Below are 12,515 nucleotides of genomic sequence, written 5' to 3'. Positions count from 1 at the left end.
GCAGGGCCAGCAGGCCACGGGTGTGCTGTCCCTTTGACAGGCAGGTGTTCAGCACTAACAGGATGGCTTTTCCTGTGCCAGCCTGACCCAGAGAGCTGCTTGTTTGCAAGCTGGCCTCTCAGGGACCTGGGACCTCTCAGGGAGGAGTGCTCTTCCTGATAGCCATGGTGTTTCCTTCAAGAGCTGAGCATGCAGGACATGGAGCTGTCTCTGTGTTCTCTGATCCTGTTCTCTTTGTTTGATGAACTCTGATGGAGTTAATGAGGCTGCAGTGAACTGAGCCAGCCTGGGCTGGCTGGGGGTGGATCCTCTGATGTGCCAGGCTTGCTTGGTGTTGTCTGCTGGAGTTTTCCACAGGGTGCTCTGCCTTTTTTATGGAGAACCTCAGCTGTGCTCTGGCATCTTGGTGTGAGGGAAGGGTGAATAAAGGAGTAAAACTGAATTTAACCTACGGTCTTCAGGGACAAGGGTTATCATCAATGACAACAGGATATCATAATGAGTCCCTACAGCCATCACACTGTGGCATTAGGCTGCTACTAGCACAGAGCAGTGTGTCAGGAGCCTGTTCCTCACTGTCACACTAAATGCTGGATCTAGGCCATCTAAAATTAGCCTCTAGCCCTAAAACTCAGTCACACACCTGAATCTTCCTACAGCTGCCTTAATGCTGCCTGCATGCAGGGTCATAACCCTTTTAGTTATAAGAAAAACAGTGAGTTTTGAAACGGTTGTATCCATTTTATATCCATTCCCACATCTTGAAATATTCCTTCCTGTTCTTTTGTGCATCTGTCCTTTTACCTTTGCTGCTTTTTACTGTGTAGAAATCTCAGATCACTGCAGAGTGAGGGTGAGTAGCTCACCTGTACAGATGCAGCTGCTGTTGAAAAGCAATCTGAGTAAATGTGTTACAGTTCTCCTAAATACTGAGATAATGTCTAGCACGTGGGTTTAAATAACAGGTAGTTCTTGATCTGCCATAGCATTTTCAGTGACTCAGTGTTCCCCCCCACCCTTCTGCAGTAATTACAGAAGATTGTTGCAGTTCCTGACTCAGAGGGAGACTTCCTTCTAAGCCTTCTGGCCATGCTGGAGCTCAAGCTCTGGAGTTGTACAGAGCAAATTGTGAGGGGCATCAGGGTAGCAGGCCCCAGGACTGCAACAAGAATTGTGTGGGTGTACTGTATGTTATGAACTAGTGATAGCAAGCCATAAAAAGAGAGTTTGCTTTGGATTTGTGGTCAGGAGTTTGGTTGCCAGAATCTTGGCCATGATGCTCATATCTCTTGAAACTGTGTGCTTGCAAGAAAGACATTCCAAAATACAAATCTGATGGCTTCTCTGACAGGATAGTCTAGGAAACTACCACGTGTAAAAATTAAAAAGGGCTAAGTATCCTCTGACCCAGATTTATTGTGGATAAAGTGTCTTCCTGCAGATTGTGGGAGCACAGGGCATGAGGCTTTGGGGACAGGCCTGGGGATGGGCTCAGCTGTGAGTAAGGTTATGAGATGGGAGCCGCAGGGAAGGGTTCCACAAACTCCACGAGCCCCATCATTCTCCCCCTAGGGAGGAATTCAGCAGGCACTGCACATCAGTACATCACAAATGCATTGATGGTCTGCAGCTGCGTTGGACACTCCAGCAGCCACTGAATGGCAGCAGAGACGTGCTGCCAAATGTGACCTGACAGCCCTGCCCAGAGGGTGCTCAGGGCTGCAAGGGAGGCCAGCAGAAGAGGACCAAAGGGCTCAAGTCTCTGGTTTCCCTCATGAGATGTCGGATCTGACAGGCACATCAATAGGTTTTGATTGGTTTCATGTTCATGCAGCTTTCATTTGTGATGCAGCTCTTCAGATTTAGTAGAGCTGCACTCTTGGTGTTGCTGCAAGCAGCTGTGCACAGCTGGCCATCAGGTCTCTGCTTGTAAAATATGTGTGACGGTTGTCTTGCCATCAGCAAAGTGTATTCAGAAGGAGGTCTGTGGAAGCTGGGCCAAGTTTCTTAGAGATGTGGATAGATTTTTCTGTGCCTTAAATACTGTAGTGAACCTCACTGTCTGTGCTGAGGTGAGTAAAATCTGCAAATAGGCTTTGCATTGTTCCAGCTTAAGCACGAGGATATTCTCTTTAATTGCTTTTTCAGTGTTATGTGTAAGAATGAGGGTCTTGAGATTTTTTACGATTATGGTGCAGTGTTTTCAAATGTTTAGGCCAGAAAGCATTACATGCAGACATGGCATTTCCATCTGCTGCTCATCAAAGAAGAGAAATTTCATTCCCAAGCACTGCTGTGATGTTAGTGAAAACATGGCTTTGGTGAGCATCTCTCTGTCAAAGTACTAGTGCACTTGGTTCACAAACATCAGTTAAATGCCTCAGAGGTCTATGAAATAAATAGAAGAGCTGGATGCCAGGAAGTGAGATGCACAAAAGCTACTTTTTGGCATCATTAAGGCAATGCAAAAAAGAGGATTGTACATAAAATGCTCTTACTCATTTGGTTTTAAGCTCCAGCCCTGTGTGAAGTAGCACATGCAAGCTGAAGCCCTTTCCTGGGTTTAGATGCTTTCACCATCCCTCTTGCAATAAATAGACTGCCAGCTCACTATCTCAGTGACAGAGAAGGTGGAGTTCATGGTACCCACCACCAGCATTGCAGACTAAATGTTTGAAGCGCTTGCCTAGAAAGTGGGAGTCTGTTCTTGTCTTGCACTGCCTAGGGGAGTTTCCAAGCCACCAACTGGAATAGAAGGTGGGAGTGGAGACACTCAATGGAACTGTGTGGGTGCAGTGAAGACTGAAGGATCCCATTTGGGTGGGAGTATGAGTCTGAAACTCATTTGAAAAGGCCCCATCTGTGTGAGTTTTGTTTTGTGTTTGTTTGGCTTTTTCTTTATTTTGATGTTAAGCAGCTTGACTGAGATGCTTTGTGCCAGCAAGGTGAATGTTCTCAGAGAACTCAGCCAGTTCAGGTCTATTAAAGAGGTGTGATCTCTTTGTAAATCTTGAATGGTTCCAAGATGTTGAGTAGTACATTTGGGTGTGCAGGTACTTCTATGGATCTGAGATGTAAATTTTCAAAGCAATGGAAGTGACTGCATGGTTTGGACAAAGTTTCAGCTGCCAATTTCTCTTTTCAGGCTGAGTTGCACCATTAATGACTGAATGGGCTCTGCTGAGAAGGCTTGTCCTGACACCATGACAGCTGATGAGTCAGAAGCTGGAGAGTTAGCTCTGGAGCCTCTCCTCACGTGCAAGCTATGTCTCTGTGAATATTCCCGGGATAAGATGACCACTCTTCAGGAATGCAGCTGCGTCTTTTGTACAGCGGTAAGATCTGTCAGTGCCTTTACATTACAGAAGCAGGGTAACGGAAGATGGACAGAACTGTGAGATAGGATTGCTTGTCTTGTACAAGCATATGTTACACCCATGCTGACACAGGATGCTTTTCTAAAGAGCATTTGGTGTTAGACTATCTTGCCTTATTTAAAAGATTGCTCTTGTCATTTTACTTTTGATAATTTGTAACTAATAAATGTTCCCATAGCAAGCACTAGTAAAAAGTATAAATAAAAGGAAATAAGATGCAGTTTAAGAGTGTTGAACATACACAGTTTGCATGCAATCTCTGTATTTACTTTTTTCTGAAGCAAAACCTTGAAATATCATAGGATAGCTGTGAGCTTTTGTTTCCCTAGTATCCTTTTCTGAGTTCTCAGGGACCTTTAAAGTCTTCTATGTAACTTTTAAGGGCAATCAGAAAACCTAAACAAAAATGGCCTTTTGAACCTTTGTGCTGCAGAGATGTTGCTCAGGTCATGCATTGCCTATAGTAGTCAGTAAGGACTTTTTGGCCTGCAAATTCAGATCAAATAAAGCTGGTGGAAGTGATAGAGGGAGAAGTTGAACGAGCTGATAAAAGCCCTACAGATAGTAGTACTCTTCTGGTCTCTTTGTCAGCATGGGAAAAATGGACCTTGTTTCTCTGGTGGTAGTGACTTTGATGTACCTCACTAATGGTAACTAAAGTACCTGACCTGAAAACAGGTCAGAAGTCACTAGAGGATGTTGGTGTCTGCTTTTTGTTGTTTGTTTTTCATTTGTTTGCTTGTTTTGGTCTTTTTGTGCAGGGGGGTGGGGTGGGTGTTGGTTTGGTTTTATTTTAAACTCTAGAATAAATGTACTTGATTTTATTTTTAAAAAAATTGTGGATAAACATCAAGCAAGTATGTTTAAGTTTTACCCTTGCTTGTTCGAATTAATGAAGAAATTGGATATTTGTGAAGCCAGCTAGGGTGAGAATATCTTCACTTATGCTGAATTCAGGGTAGCTTAAACAGGATGAGAATCTAGCTGTGTATTTCAAGAAACTAAGATAAGATTGATTAATATGCATTTCAACCTGAACTTCTTGAAGTTTGTTTTCCATAATGACTTGCACGAAACATTTCTGTATTTTAGTTTGTAACAAAAGTTTGAAGAATGCGTAACCTAAAGGTAATGTGAAGATACTGCTTTAAAAACAAAAAAAAACCCCAGAAAACTGGAGAAGTTGATACTTTTACAGTGGTCCCACTCCTATGTCAAGAGTTCAGTGTCACTGATTTAATATTGTTAATGGTACATGAACCTCAATGTTAGCTGGGTAGAGTAACCCTTAGGGAAGCATGGGCTGCTGAGGACTGTGCCAGCCAGAGCTGGACTCTGCACTCCAACAGGACACTGGCCAAAGGGAGAGGTCAGGAATGGCTGGGGGTGTTGTTGTGCCTGCATGCCCCCTGTCAGTGCCACAGCTGCCATCACATCCATACACTCCTTCCCTGGCCAGCACCAGGAAGAGTGAATGCTGTGAGCTTGGTGCTCCAGTGCTGTGACAGTGTCAAGGAAGGTGCAGTCACAGTTACTTGGCATCTGTGCAAACTTTGACTTTGAACCAAGAGCCAGCCATGGGTGAGCCTGAATGCAGCTGGGAGAAGCCTTTAGACATGCTCTATTTGTTTCAATGGGCATAATATGTCTCAGTTGTGTTTATGCTCCCAAGTCCAGCATTTGTCTGACTGTTGCCTGTGTCCCAGTGTCCTCCCAACGGATGTGTCTGGGCTGATGTATGCCCAGACATGTAGATCTTGCATCCTGTAACAAAGAGGGCTCTGGAAACTCTTAACCTGGCTACATGGTTCTCTGTCTTAAAGCCAGAGCAGTTTCTGGGAGGCCATATGAGTTGCATTTTTGGGCAGCCTCCAAAAAACAGTGTCAGGAGCAGCTTGACTTGGGAGTGCTGAGACTTGCATGGGGGATTGCTTGGGGCACAGCCTGCAGCAGCTCTACTGGTGTGCCATGCCCTAAATTTCCTCTCACTCATGCCAGGACATCTAGATACCTTCATACTACACTTAAGAAAGATTTTGGGGTAAGAATATCCTCTGTGAGTTCTGGGATTGAGCACAAATCAGTTTTGCAGTTTTTCAGCTAGCAATGCTCTCAGCTTGTATAGCTTATTCTTCTGTCACTAAGGGTAATTTTATATATCCAGGAGTAGTATTAAACTTGAAATAGAAAAGGGCTTGACATGGAAATAATAGGTTCTGCTCCAATAAGCTGAAACCATTGTTTTTGTTAAATTTTTGTTCTGTTACATGTGAAGTCTTCTGTTTTTTTTTTTGGTTTTTTTTTTGTTTTTTTTTGGTTTTTTTTTTTTTTCCTTCCTAACTGTAATGGTGATGCTGCAACAATGATTATTTTTCATAGTATTTGTGGCTGTGGAAATAATTAGAAATTGTTACTATTTAGATATCTGTGGGGGTGAGGTTATGTTTCCTTTCCATTTGTAGACTGTAAAACCAAGGCATTCAGACAACTTAGAATTCTGTACAGCTATTTTTTTTCATCTTAGAAACTCTTGCAATAAACAAAATACCCCATAAAAGCTGTGTTCTAGCCAAAGTAAGTAAACTGTGCTTTAGCATGTGTATGTTTGCATTTTGGTGGAATGTTTCTAGTAGGGCAGGAGTTTTTCAAATAACTGTAAACATTTTTAGTCTCTCTCTTCTCAGCAGAAAAAGCAGATGGCTTGCAGAACATACTCGCCATCTTACTTGGTAGCTCAGTCAGGTCTGAAGAGGCATGAGCCTTGTATTTTTCAACATGTTGCACTTGGCATAAGATTCCACTGCAGTGTGAGATAAAGCACACATTTACACATCCCAAGAATTTGGAAATGGCTGTAGTGTACCTAATGACTTGGTTTCATTGTGTTCGGATTTAGATTAATTTTTAATGAAAGACTGATCTCTGAAGAGGGTTGGGAAGAGATGTGAGATATATTTTATCTGTGAAATTTTTAGAGGACTGAACTTTACATTATTCAGTTCATTTCCTGTATCTATAAAATCTTTGCAGAGTGCCATGCTGTGGTGCACACTTTTGCATATGGATATTCAGCAATATCTGTATTGATCAAGCTCCATGATTTTATGGTCCCTTTGTCACCTTTACTTATCCCTTTCCCAAAAGGGGAGGGGGGTCTCATCGTTCCTGATACTGCTCATCTTGTTCCTTGTCTTCCCACTCATCCTTGTATATTTGGTGGGGATGTCCTTCTTATCAGCAGGCCCTTACATTTACCTTTTGTTACAATTTTCTCTTCCTTGGATGTGCAGCTGCTCAGGTTTTTGCCCCCATGGTGGTGATGGTGTTCACATATGTATGTGAAATAATTATACACTGTGTTTGTCCACACCATTACAGTGTTAAAAAATACAGTATTTTACAGCACTTTAGTGCATCTGGGTCCAAAGCAAACTAATATTAATTACTTCTTGATTGATCCACTTACAGAATAATACTTTGAATATTATACTTACTTCTAATAAAAGTCCCTAAATGTTTGCTCTTTTCCTTCCTTCTTTGCCCAGACAGCTCTCGCAGCGCCTCACTCAGGTAAGACTCAGGAGTACTCTGGTGAGGCAGTGCCAGGAATGGACCGGCCACCCTCCCCACTTTGCCTTTGCACAGGGCACTGGGTCTTGCCTGGGCTTTGGTGCTCATTAGACAGTCTGGAAAGTGTGCATCTAGGAGACTCCTGCCTTTTCAAAACATGGCTGAAACTGGGAAAGCAGCAGGGAGAGTCAGTGAGTGGTGTGATCATGTGCACCTTGCATCCCCTGAGCTACAATTGCCCTGGTGTCTGGCACAGCGCACTCTACCCTTTGGAAGTGCTAGAGGGGAGTGCAGGACTGGCAGTAACACTGGAAATACCAAGGGCCCTAGGAAAGACTCCTTGTGAGTCTGTAGCCTGTAAGCAGTTGTGGAGGTGAGGTTTTAGCAGGTGGGGTAAGATTGCTCTGGTGGCAGTGGTGACAGGAGGAACCAGTGCACTGCTGTTGCAGAAACGTGGTCTTAGGGGTCAGTAAAAATTACCAGTGTTGGCTTTACCCTGCACCACACCAATTCTTTCTGGTTTTGTCTTTCATCTTTTCTTTGCCTCCTCTTAAGCATTTCAGGGCCCCAATGAGAGCCAGGTGAGCAATAAATGGGATTGCTGCTATTTATGTCAAGCAGCAGCTTATGTCCATTTGTCTTGTGTGTTATTTACTGACACAGGGTTTGAGATGTTGGAGACAATGTGTAACAAACTGAAAACAGAAAATGCTTTCAATTATGTTATTCTGTGTTGTTGGCACAGGTTTATGCAGAACTAGCATGATTCACCCTTTCTTTTTCCCAAGCAAATTCTTTGTTGAGTCTTGTACTTGTGAGAAGAGTGTGAGGCAACTGGGTTACAAAATGCGTAAAACAAATACCATGATGATCTACCTGTTTGTTATTTTGGTGCACACCATGCAGTCCAAATGAGATTAAACTTCAATGCAACCTTAGGAGAAGCAGGAGTCAGCATGCTAGCCCAGGTAGCTTCTGTGCTTGCTTGTGCTTCTACAAGTGGGCAGTGTTCCAAAGGTAATTGAAGAACAAGATTTTCTGCTGCAGCGGTGTATGACAGCAAGGCTAGGGCAAGGCATGGGCTCAGAAGGCTCCTTTGCTGCCGTGGATGGTGTGGTGCCATGGACAGTCACCTGCCTGGGCCCTGGGGAGGCTTCAGCCTCAGAAAGAGGCTGCTGATGGCTGCTTTTACTAGAGAAGAAACTGTTAGAGAAATAGGAGTTTCTCTGTTGGTACTTTGTCAACAGCAGACTCTAAGGCTCCTCTGTTTTCCTTAATCTTTTCAAGAACAGCTGTGCATTGTCCTGCCTCCTTTGGGTGGCTGAACAGAGACATTTGGCCCTTAGTGCTGTGATGTTTCAGATTGTTTGTGGAGGGGGGCACTGGGAAACTGGAAAAACTAATATGAGGGGTCTTTGCAAAAAACATGAGCAGAAGAGTCAGAGAGCAGAGGAGATCAAGCAAATCAAGGACAAGGAAGATGCAAAAAAGAATTGGATACCTGCTCAGTGAAACAACTGTGTATCAATAACCCACTGAAATAATACTTAGTGAAACTTATGAGTAAGGGAATATTTGGATTTGCCATCATCTAGCCAACACTGGGTTTTAGTATCACTTCTGTTTGTTTGTCCTCATTTTCAATAATGGGTTTGTTGTCTTTTTTTCTCCCCATCCTATGAGACACCTTCTCACAACTGCACCAGAACACTCACTACCTTCTCCTCTTCCTAAATATGCCTTGTGCTGCAATGCCCCACTTACTTTATATGAAACTCATCTCAGGTTGTTTTCCATTTGGAAGTGTTGACATTTGGGATTCTTTTTTTCCCTGCTTGACATTTGAAATGTTTCAGAATAAATTTTTTTCAAGTTTTAAAAAAGAGAATTCCTACACCTGGTAATACTGGCACTGAACACAGAGCACTTCCATAGTAATTTTGATGGTTTAAGAACTTCTTGCATTTATTTCTGTGCAGAATACCACCAAAGGCAGAGTTGGGTTATCAAGAGTATAGATGTACCCATTGACTTTTGAGGGATACTACAATTCAGGAAGAGGGACTGCATGTTTCTGAAGTCAGTAGAGGTGGCAGCCTCTGGATGGTAGCCAAGGGAGGATGGGAGGAAGAGGGAACTAATGTTTTAATGACAGCATTGCATCGATGCAGTTGGTGTTATCTCCATTTAACCAATGAAGAAATCTATATGAAGTAAGTTGTCAGTGCCTTGAAGTGCCACAGAGACTTCTGAGCCAGACTGTGACATAAGCCTCATGCTCGTGTCTGTTTTGTAGCTGTTGTAAGGCCAGGTTTGGCCTGACACGGATTTTTGGCAAGAGAAATTATATTTGCAGCAGGTTCAATTTTGTGAAGTATGAGTTTCTCTGGTTCTTTTCTATTTGGTGGTACCACTTCGTGGCAGCAATTACCAGGAACCTTTCCTGCTTTTTATGAAAGGCTGCTAGGATGTCTTGGGCCCCATGGTTTCATACTGTGTTTCTGAGCCGAATTCAGCATCACTGGTAGATATTTTGAGACAAAGCTGGTGACAGTATATTTCTCAGGTACATTTGAAGGATCCCATAAAAAATAGGCTTGTGGACCAAGAGGATGCAATTATGTTCTGGTCCACTGTCTTGTTTGCTTGGTGTTTTCATTTGGTCATGACAAAATTAAATTCTAGTTAGTGATGTTATTCCTTCCCTCCTTCTGAGCCATGAACTGACTATATTATGTTCTTTGAAGCTACAGGGGCATTTTTTCACTTCCTTTCAAGCATCTTTATTGATAAGGCTCTTATGTGGCCTGATCTTCTTTACATTTGATCTTCTATCTGTTCATTTATCACTGTATCTGGACCTTAGCAGCTAAAATAGAGATTGGGCAATATTTCATTGGAATTTTGCTTCTTGCTTTAAACTGTGCCTATCATAAGTTTATCTTAGCAAATGAAGAGATTTCTATTTTTGTCTAAAAACTTTAATTGGAAGAACCTCACTTTTTTTCCAAGTGAAGTGCAAATGCCTCCAAGCTAATTGCCAATAGACTTGTTTCATCTAGTTTTAAGACCTTCTGAGAGATACTTGAGGAGTTTGAGTACTACACATTGAAAGTGACTGATCCATTTTGGTGATGGATCATGTGGAAGTGCAGATGTCACAGCAATGATGAACATATTATTAAACATTATATAGATCTGCCATAAACACTATGAGTACTGTCTACGGGTGTACATTTATCTTAGTACATGTTTGATTAGATGCTGGGTAGATCAAGGTGGTATAAATTTAGAGTTCTGACGTGAACTGTCTCACCAAAATTCGTAATAGTAGATTGTGTACGCACTAAAGAACAGGTAACGTTTCTAAAGTATAAGAAATAAATGAATGTTATGTCTCACTGAATAAAAAGTACATAACCATGATCCAGAACTAAAATAAAAACGGAATGCCTATCTGTTCATCTGTTTTGAATCATGAGGCACTCTGGAATGTCAACTGAAAAGTGAAGTATTCTCTCCATGTACAGTATTTCTGCCCCCTGCCCTCAAACCTGGAGTTTGTAAAAAAGCCTAGGCTAAACAGAGCCTGAACCCCAAACAAACAGAGTTTTGAGAAGATCTTTGGAAGACAGATTTAACATTGTAAATAATTCCTGTGGATTTTAAGAGGGAGACCCGAGTTTTTCTTCTGTTTTTTTTGAATGGAAATTGTCTTCAAGTTACATGTTAGGAGGAAAGACCTTGTTTTGGCAACATGCCTTCAATAATTTTGTGCATTTTCACATTTAATGTAGATCATCGCCTCGTACTGTCTGGGAAATACTGTAGATCTGTTCTTTACCTTTCCATAACTGAATTAAAGACAAATACCCTTACTTACCAGCTGCTGCACAGGGGCTGGCAGCAGTATTGGTGGCATTTGACAGGAAAATAAGCCAGTGTTTTCTGTTTCTTTTTTGTTTCTAGCCCTCCCTCCTTGTTTCTTAATAAAGATATCTGTTCAGTTTTGTCATATTACATAAGGGGTTTCTTTTATGCTTTTGTATCCAAACTAATGAGGCTGTATTTTGGGATCTGAACAGCTGCAGGCAGGTCAGAGAGGAGCAAGGTAATGAAACATGTCCAGGTACTTGAAAAGCAGTATGTAGGAATGATTGAGATCCATCTTTTGTCTTTGATACATAAATTTTCTGAAAGTGGATTTGAATAGAAACTTCAGATCTCACAGTGAAAGGGATATAGTGCCTTTGTCACATCATTACCTAGCAACCTAACGCTAAAGTTACACTTTGAACTCATTTTTATGTTAAAATGCAGAACTGTTATGATCCCTTTGCAGAGTAAATACATAACCAAGCGGACATCTTTTTCTTGATAAGTACATTAAAAATAGCCTCTGTACAACATACTTTTGGGGAAAAAAAAAGTTGAAGTTAGAGCAGCATGCAGAAGTGTTGAAATAAAAAATCCATTAATAGCCTGAACAGAATTTTCATTCTTAGGCTCAAAGCTGACCATAGAAAGCACTTCTGTTTATTGTTGAAGAAGGAATCTTTTACATTACTAGTTTGTGCATTCCTTGATTAGGCTTTTCAGTGTATTATTAAAGATGACTCCGTTGCATTTCGATGTACTCTTTCAACAGACCCTTAGCTCCAGGAGGGGAATATTTACTTGGGGAATTTGTAAGAATTTGCCTAAATAATAATATTTCCTACAAGTTTTGCAAGGTACAAAAAAAACTAAACCAAAAAAAAAAAAAAAAAACAAACCCCACCAAAAAAAACTCATGAGTAGCATTTTGTGACATAGGTAACTGGATATTGATGTTATTTTATTAAATAGAGGAAGGCGATGGCCTTGAAAGACAAAACCAGCATAAGAGGAAAAAATCTTGCCCCAAAATGCTTAGACAGCAAATTATTGAAAAAAAAGTTATTACACATTATGAATCTCAGGCAGAGAAAAAAATACTTGTAGTCCTCTTTTGACTGAAGTTGTCAGTAGTCCTGTGTGAGCAAAACATGCTTCACAAAGCTAGATCAGCAACAAAACATTCTGTTAGGTGTACTGAATTTTACTAGTGGAATTATATTATCACATTTGAATTTATCTCTCTTGCTTGAATGCCTCAGGATTTTATTGTTTCCCAGAGCACAGATATGTACATGATATAGTTGCTCAGTGGGGCAAAATCTGAGTTAACTGATTAGAGCGCACTTGCAGGTATAAACTACTTGTGTTTCTGTCTGCTTTTTATTTGAGGGGTGAACATAACGGAGTCAAACCTCCAGTGTGTGTTCTGTGGTCAGCAGGATTCTAACCTGTTCAGCAGGACCTTGGTCAATTTTTAGTTTGTTGTCTCAACCATCCTTGCTTGGCTATGCGACACATTCATGGAAATTTTGCTGGCTCTGGCCATGGAAAGTAAGAGGATGGCATTAATGTCACCAAAAGGCACAGATCCTGTGTTGAGGCCACCCCAGCCACTGACAGCTCTCCGTGTTCAAAAGTCACCATACTGCAGGAAATTGGTGGGAGAGTGTAGCCCAGGATGTTGAGATC

General features: G+C 41.6%; 1 protein-coding gene across 1 annotated transcript in view; it reads left to right on the top strand.

The window, feature by feature from the left end:
* The first annotated feature begins 3,168 nt into the window (after positions 1–3,168).
* Positions 3,169–12,515, top strand: part of RNF144B (ring finger protein 144B) — a 30,688-nt gene continuing 21,341 nt past the window's right edge. Inside the window, exon 1 of the mRNA XM_066545105.1 lies at positions 3,169–3,335. Within this exon, the coding sequence (XP_066401202.1) occupies positions 3,171–3,335 (165 nt within the window). The 5' untranslated portion in view covers positions 3,169–3,170. The remainder of the gene's footprint in view (positions 3,336–12,515) is intronic.

The sequence above is a fragment of the Molothrus aeneus genome, chromosome 1, assembly GCF_037042795.1.
Source record: "Molothrus aeneus isolate 106 chromosome 1, BPBGC_Maene_1.0, whole genome shotgun sequence".
Classification (NCBI taxonomy): domain Eukaryota; kingdom Metazoa; phylum Chordata; class Aves; order Passeriformes; family Icteridae; genus Molothrus; species Molothrus aeneus.
This window is presented reverse-complemented; position numbering and strand designations above follow the sequence as displayed.